This window comes from Pantherophis guttatus, chromosome 6, assembly GCF_059756535.1.
Source record: "Pantherophis guttatus breed Tessera chromosome 6, ASM5975653v1, whole genome shotgun sequence".
Classification (NCBI taxonomy): domain Eukaryota; kingdom Metazoa; phylum Chordata; class Lepidosauria; order Squamata; family Colubridae; genus Pantherophis; species Pantherophis guttatus.
In genome coordinates, this window is record NC_142068.1 from 44,537,871 (window position 1) to 44,546,165 (window position 8,295).

General features: G+C 36.8%; 1 protein-coding gene across 9 annotated transcripts in view; it reads left to right on the forward strand.

Moving 5' to 3' along the window:
• ENTPD1 (ectonucleoside triphosphate diphosphohydrolase 1) overlaps positions 1-6,806 on the forward strand; it is a 57,917-nt gene extending 51,111 nt beyond the window's left edge. For 8 of the 9 annotated variants that reach the window (XM_087872768.1, XM_087872769.1, XM_087872771.1 and 5 more), the window contains 3 exons: positions 1,328-1,435; positions 1,745-1,882; positions 2,859-6,806. In XM_087872768.1, the coding sequence (XP_087728894.1) occupies positions 1,328-1,435; positions 1,745-1,882; positions 2,859-3,065 (453 nt within the window). In that variant the 3' untranslated portion in view covers positions 3,066-6,806. The remainder of the gene's footprint in view (positions 1-1,327; positions 1,436-1,744; positions 1,883-2,858) is intronic. The other variant, XM_087872773.1, reaches the window with a different exon arrangement.
• Positions 6,807-8,295: the final 1,489 nt, after the last annotated feature.

An 8,295-nucleotide genomic window follows, 5' to 3' on the forward strand; every position in this document is an offset into this window, starting at 1 on the left:
GTGCATGTTGATTACATGTGATTACATACCGCTATCACAAAGGCTGGTGTGAGTTCATAAATCATGGCATTTGTGTGATGGCATCATTACACAAGTATTGTTATTTGCTCCTGCTTGACATTCCCCATTTGCAACTATGTATTTAGTCTAAACAGCTGCCTGTTCATTTAAGGCAGTGTTGCTCAGTTTTGGTGATTTGAAGATATGTGGACTTCAACTCTCTGACTGGTTGCGGAATTCTGGGAGTTGAATGACACTTCTTCAAGTTGCCAAAGTTGAGAAATATTGGTTTAAGGGAAATGTTAGTTTTAAAAAAGCTTCCTAACTCTTTTTTCCAGAGATCCATTCTTACAAAGGCACCATTTTATAGTAATGACTACATTTCCATAAACATTACTTTAGCAGACACTGTGCAGAGCCTGGCAGTTGTAGATGCAGCGCTATAGCATTTCCACTGGCAGGAAACATCCAAAACAAATTCCCAAAGGGAGGATTCCCTCAAGAGTCTATAGAAGGCATATTTGATTTCAGTTCCCAAAAATAAAGAGCTAGAATCTTGGTAGAGTCCCTTTCCCAGCTTCTGTCCTGTTGTAGCTTGAGCTAGCAGAGCTTTGGAAGTGGCGGATGATCTATCACTGTATTCTCTTTCATGAAATACCTGCTGTGCCTCCATTTTTTTATTGTTAACAAGTGATTTCTAGTTGCAAATAAAGTGCTATGTGTAGTTGACATGAAGCAATAGGAGAAGCCCCTGGGTTGTTGTTCTTCTTACATGTAGTATTGAATTGGAGCTCCCAGCCATGAACAGAAGCATAGCTTAGAGGTAGAGTCGCTGCCACTTTGCAGGTGGAAAGTCTCACATTCACTGTCTCTCATCTCTAATAAAAAGGCAGCAGTGATGTGGCTTAAGTCCCTGGAAACTGATGTAAGTCAGAATGATTGGCTAAAATAAAGTTGGATAGTTCGTTGTCCAGCATCTTATTTCTTATGTACACCAGATCCTCACCTATCATAATATGGTTTATTTTTTTGGACATAACATGTTATATCAATGTAGCAATTGTGTTTTGTTCACCCAGTTCACATTAGTATGCAGTTTCTAACCAATCATTGAGTACAGACAGTTGTAGACTAGATGAATAATTGGAACAGAAAACATCTCCTTTATGCTAAATATTGCTGGTAGCAATATTTTGTTTCCATTTATTTATAACATTTGTAGGGCACCCAATTTATTATGACTGAGTGGCTTATAAAAATACAACTATAAAAAAAAGTGTTTCTTTTTTTTTCTTTCTTGAATAATTTCATATTACTTGATCTTTAGGCATTTTCTGCTTTCTATTATGTAATGAATTTTCTAAATGTGACCGAAAAACCTATGGACCAAGTGATAGAAACAGTGAAGAACTTTTGCTCCAAACCCTGGAATGAGGTATGTCATTTTTTCAAACAAAAAGAGCATGGATCTTGACTCATACAACAAGTGGCCTCCAATTAGTACTAATTGTGTGAGATTAACTCAACTCAAAAATCAAAGCAGGGGAAGGGAAATACCTAAAATCCATTTACCCTACAAACGTAGAGTCCTCATGGCATGCAAAAAGGTTTTTCATTTGAAAACACACAGATGGATTGTGATAACTTCAAGGATTAATATTTATATGGAAAATAGAGTGCCTCAGTCTTTATAAAAGAGGAGGAAAGTCAAAGAAATAAACTTGTTTCCTTTCTCTCTGTCTAGGTGAAAGTCGAATTTCCTAAGGTAAAAGAGAAGTACTTGAGCGAGTACTGTTTCTCAAGTACATATATTATCTCCCTGCTCGGCCAGAGATACAACTTCACTAAGGAAAAATGGCAGAATATCCACTTCCTGGAGAAGGTATCTTGTAACATTCAGAGGTGGAAATTAAGGAGTGGTGGTGGAGATTTATTTTAGAAGCTCCCAAAAACTTTACACTAACATCTAAAATTAATCATTTGGTTAAAAAACTTTTACACTAAGAATATATGGAAGAAACCAAAGACAAGTGGAAGCCACAAATAAAAATGTCTTCATAAATCTGCAAAAGACATCCAGAGATAAGGCTATTCACATTTCATAGGACAAGGCAATTTACAGTGTTGGTGCAGCAATTGAAAAGCCTTATCCCTTACTGTGTCTCACTCAAGTGTGATACAGTTTCTAGTATTTTATGAAGCAGGTAGATCAATATGGAAGGAAGTTAAGTGCAATATCATGAGCACAAAGCATTAGGAACTTGGAAGGCCGGGAGTAACTCTTTGAATGGATTCACACAACACGTTTATCTTGGCTGTTGAATTTTCTGGAAATTTTCTGAATGTTCATAATTATGGAATCATAAGCTAACTAAAAAGGCCATCTTGGCCCTTATGTAATTTCACAAAAAAGTAAACAAGCTTAAAACCAACACTCTTAGCAGATTGCGTGAATTCAGCTGCTGAACCTTTCACTGACTTGATTAAACTTATTATGCAAACCTAGTCACTGAATTGTTGGAGAATGTTGCATGTAAGCCAGTTTGTTCTAGTGGTTAAGGCTCCAGACTCAAAACCAGGAGACTATGAGTTCCAGTCCCATCTTATGCATGAAAGCTGACTGGGTGACCTTAAACCGATCACTCGCATCCCAACTCACCTTACAGGGTTGTTGTTCTGGGAAAAATAGGAGGAGCAAGGAGTATTAGATATGTTCATGCTTTGAGTTGTTTATAAAAATAATAAAGACGGAATATAAATAATAAATCAATCAATTTTAAAAATGCAGGGTTTGCACCACTTTTCTTGGAGTTGTTTGATATTTCATTGAGTGATTTTTCTTGTCTCCTTCATTTCAGGTTCAAAACAGTGATGCAGGATGGACACTGGGCTATATGCTAAACCTTACCAACATGATCCCGGCAGAGCAGCCCTACACACACCTCTTGTCTCACGCAGGTTTTATCAGCTTCATGGTCGTCTGCTCTGCTCTAGTGATGACTCTGTTCTTAGTAGGCTCAATTATATATCACAAACCAAAGTGCCTGAGAAAGGAAATAATTTAGGATGCAGAAGGAAATTTGACACATCTATGGAAACACTGTGGTTAAGATCAGGGGTTGTACTTTCCTACTCTGCTCTGCTGAAATATCTAGTTTATATGAGAGCTTTCTGGACCATTTGCTCTGGCACCAACAGATGCCAAAACAACAGCATGCTACCATTCTATTCATCTCCCTCAGATTGAAGATTCACTTCTCATCCTACTCTAATTGAGGGTTGATAAATTCTTGCATGTTGTATTAAAACAAACCCCACTTCTCTCAGGAATGCCACTTCAATCATACGTTGCTTTGGTCCTGGAAATACAGCACAGGGACATCCAGTTAGATGGGCTGAACACTGCAAGGACTAACTTATACCGTTAGCTGCAGCTGCTCTTCGATCGTGAAAGAAGAATGAATCTTCTTTCTTTCTACTGGAAAAAAACACAAGCATTCAGAAATACCATCTACCACCCAATTTCCGTTTTGAAGTAGTCCTTAATCAGATTTGTGATAGTATTTGTATTATTTCATTGTAGTAGTATTTGTAATAATTCGTCTATGAAAGAGGTTGAAAGTGAAAACCTTTGACAATAGCTTATCAATTGCTGGGAGAAGAAGGGAAGAGTACTCTCTACTAAAAGCTAAGGAACAAAATGCAGCTTATGAATTTGCAGCTTGACCAGAAAAAGGAACAGTAAATTATTCCTGATGTGTAACAGTTGGTACCTGAGTAACACGCCTTGCACTGATGAACTGTTTATGAAGTGTTTGGATTCACTGTCAGCTGCCTTATGTAAGTTATATAGTTCTTGGGCACTGAGGTTTGATTTCACACTGTATATTATCAAAATCCATTGGTATTATTATTATTATTCAAAAACTATACTGGGGAAGAGGGAAACAATCCCTTCGCAACCGAATTCACATGCTTGCAATGCAAACGTTCTTAAGGGTGGGACCTGTGGAAGGAGAATTCCTTCTTACAAGCACCAAAGGAATGTTCCTAGGGGGGAAAAAACTACCTTGCACTGAGGTTTTACTGTAAATTAGGAATACAGGTAGTCCTCGATTTACAACAATTCGTTTTTAGTGACTATTCAAACTTACAACGGCATTAAAAAAAGTAACCTATGACCATTTTTTCACACTTACGACCATTGTACCATCCCTATGATCACATGATCAAAATTCAGACACTTGGCAACTGGTTCATATTTATGATGGTTGCAGGGTTCCTGGTTCATGCAATCAACTTTTGCAACCTTCCGGACAAGCAAAGTCAATGAGGAAGCCAAAGTCACTTAACAACTGTGTTTCTAACTTAACAACTGCAATGATTCACTTAACAACTGTGGCAAGAAAGTTTGTAAAATGGGGCAAAACTCACTTAACAAATATCTCACTTAGTAACCTAAATTTTGGGCTCAATCGTGGTCGTAAGTCAAGGACTACCTGTATAGTCAAAACATTTCCAGCATTCCTATAACAAATGAGCCAGCCTGTTAATCTAGTCTGTCTGCTGATTAGCAAACCTTAGTTATCCTCTGGTAACATTATTGATCCAGCAACATTTGAAAAGATCTTCAATCAGCAGCCAACCTGCCTGTACATCTGTGCCAGTCTTGCTATTTGCTTCAGGATAGAAACGTTCCTGCCAATCTCAACTCCTCTGGAGAATCAGACCAATGGAATAAGCCTGTTATCCATCAATAATCATGGCTTTAGTTAGGGAAGAGTCATGCAGACAGAGGTGATATACTAGGGGAAAAAAGTAAAAGCCAGTTTGGCCTAGTGGTTAAGACATCAGGCTAGAAAATGGAAGACCATGAGTTCAAGTCTCACCTTAGCCATGAAAGCCAGCTTGCTGACTTTGGGCCAGTCACTCTCTCTCAGCCCAACCTGCTTCACAGGATTGTTGTTATATGGAAAATAGGAGGAGGAAGCTGTGTTTTATATGTTTGCAACCTTGAGTTATTTGTAAAAATAATAAAGGTGGGATATTAATTAAATAAATGCATAGATATGATCAATCAGATTTTTCACCCACCAGCTTTCCAGTTTTCAGATTAGATTGATCTCGCGTTGCATATTACAGTAGATCAAATCTGAGAGTTTAAATGGTAGAATCACATGGTGGAAAATATGGGCAGCTAATCACAGATCCAGAGGCTGACAGTTGATCTGGTAGGTGTCTGATACCAGCATTGAAGGAACTAGGATAAATAAAGGAAATGTTCGTGCTGTTTGGCTAATTTAAGGAATCTGCTTTTATTTAATCCATAATTATAGAAATATAAAAATAGAATATAGAAACATTGTTTAACATAACAAAGAAGTGATTCACGTATGTTAAGCATTGATCCATTTGGCACACACTTTTCTTAAACTATATATATATATATATATATATATAGCTTATTTGTTCATTTCTTAGTTATAAACCATGTTTATAATCTACAGTGTCTGAGTTGACACATTGTACTAAGTCATAACATGGTACATTTTGTCTTTGTACAATGTATAACTCTAAAATTAGCAAGAATTTTAATGACCCTTCTTATTTAACACAGAATGTTTTTCAACAATGTGGTTCCCACCTCAGGAATTTTATTTCAAACAAGTATACTTTTGACAAATAATGACATGGATTACCCTTTAAAACAGTTTGCAAAGACATGAAAGAGGATAATATTTAAAATCTGATGAATAGAAGTAATAGTATGCTTCAATAGAACTTGAATGAGAATTCTGAATCAGAGTATGAAACATACTCATGCCATACTCATATCATATTCATACCCGGTATGTATTGACTACATTTATGTGTCAGAATTGTTGGGAATCTTGTCTTAGTGAGAACAAGCATTACAGCATATACTATGCCACATATTCACATGTCAATTACTCAAAATAAAGCATTCATTTTGCACTAATTTTTCAAAAGCTTTTTTACTAGTCACCAAATGCATTCATGTTAGTGAAGTGGTTTTCTAGATGAGTTGTATTTAAACTCACTCATCTTTGCACATTCAGAACCTTCCTTAGTCCAAATATAGAATAAATGAATAAAAATAAATAATAATATTCTACGTACTTCCCAGCTACTTTGGAATTTTAATAGGGGGAAAAATCAGTTGACATTCTTTCAGTATTTTTCTGCCTTACTGATTGGAGTGAGACAATCACTAGAAAAAGTGACAATCTCTTTATTCTGCCAGTCTGATATTATTCAGATGTGCTGGGCTACCATCTCCATCATCCCCAGCTAGCATGTCCAATCCTCTTGTTGAAAAGATGGTGGCACTGATAGTCCTACATTCCTGGAAGGCCCCATGATTGGGGAAAGCTTGTCTACCTCTTTATATTGATCCTAGTTAATAGGTGTCTGTTATTCTTTTATGATTTAATCTGTCCAAATTACACAATGCATTAGGTCCCTTATCCTGTTACTGGGGTTGCTGCTGAATTCATACTCTTTAAGAGGCTGATTTGCAAGAATCCCAACTGTAGGCATATGGTGGGAAGGGAATTAAGAGCAAGGAATGTATAGTATATTATTAAACATCTGTTAGTAGCCCTTCTTGGCCTCGGGCTTGGAGGAAGAATAATTCAGGACCGGTGATGCTGGGATGCTGTCACATAATTCCTGAAAATAGTTTAAACCTTGTCTTTCCTGTCCAAATGAAACAAATATTCACTTTATACATGTGTACATCTCTGTATTTATATGGCATATTAAAAATGCTTTGATTAATGTCATTGGTGTTTGTCCATTATTTCTCAAATGAAGGAACAGAACAGCATGGCAAAAGAAACAATTTTCTCAACTAACATTCAGCATCTTCCTAGTTAGATAAGGGTCAATGGCACTACTTCTCTTGTGGCTATGTAGGGATTCTAGGCTAACTCCCCTTTTCACTCCACCTGCAGGTTCCCTTCTCCTATACAATTTGACCCAGAAGGTAAGAGCAAAAATGCCCAAACGGGGGATTCCAGCAGTTTCACTGGTTACAGTTTAAAATCTCACTGATGCATTCCAGAAGCTCAAGTTGAATGAGACTGTCTTAGCAAAATTCCTGCTCATTTCTCTGAAACACAAGAGCTATGGGAATTGTTCTGCTTAATTAAGGGGAGAATTGGGAGAGATCAGCCCTCATATGCAGAAAGGCAGTATTTAGATGATAAAACAAAATATTCCATACTGCAGGTATCAAAAATCACAGATTTAATACTCTGGAAAGAAAACTCTTCAAGAAAAAGTTAAATACAGCAAAGGAGACGAAGGATTTACTAACTCTTTCCCAGTAGATTTATTGTTAATAATCTGAGATAAGAGAACAATTGAAAATTCCAGTAATATTTATATTTATTTCTTCAGAATCCTTATGTCTCATTTTCTTGCCATATGTAACTCAAACCTTAACTGTTCATTTATTCTGCATTTTGTTCAACATCACTGATTCAGCTATCTTCTTTTACCCCTTAGGCAGAAACTTGAGTCAAAATAGGGATGGACCAGAGCTGAACAAATGGATGTCTCCCTATAATTTATTTTATTTAGACAAATTGCACATTCTTTTCAGATGCTAAAACTGAATGCAAACAAAAGACTGCTAGAGTGCATGCTGCACCTGGCTTAAAACATGGCCAACCAAAAACCTTCATTTGTGTCCAGTCTTGATTGTCAAGATAGCTCTCAGGCCTTTTATGAATATTTATGATTATCATATCTGAGCTGAGACATTTCTGCACCTCTTTGCTGCTATCAAACTATCTTCCAGATTTTTCAGTTCAGATATAGGCCTATTTATAATGTAATTTGAAAAAGGAACCATAGTGAAACTGGGCTTTAGGTCCTGAGCAAAATTGAGCATAGGACTAAGAGCTGAGCCAATTTCATGCCTCACCATTTGCAGTGCCCTTTGTCCCAGATAACATTTACTATGCAACGCACTCTGTTTATTTTAAAGCATTGATTCTTTTATAGGATACAAACACTTTATGGAAATTTATAATATAAAAGTATTTTTGGTTCCAATGGCAGTTTTTAAAACAGCTGCCAGACCCCAGATCTGTTCTAGAATCAGAGAATATGTTCTGACTACGTCTAACTTCCGAATATAGGGGGACCATAGAAAAGAAGAAGCATGTTGTACATGTTCAGAGATGCTTACTTTGTTACAATTGTGTATGTAAGAGCTTTGGCTTGTGGCTGAAAATGTGCTTCTTGAAATCTAGTGAGTCTTCC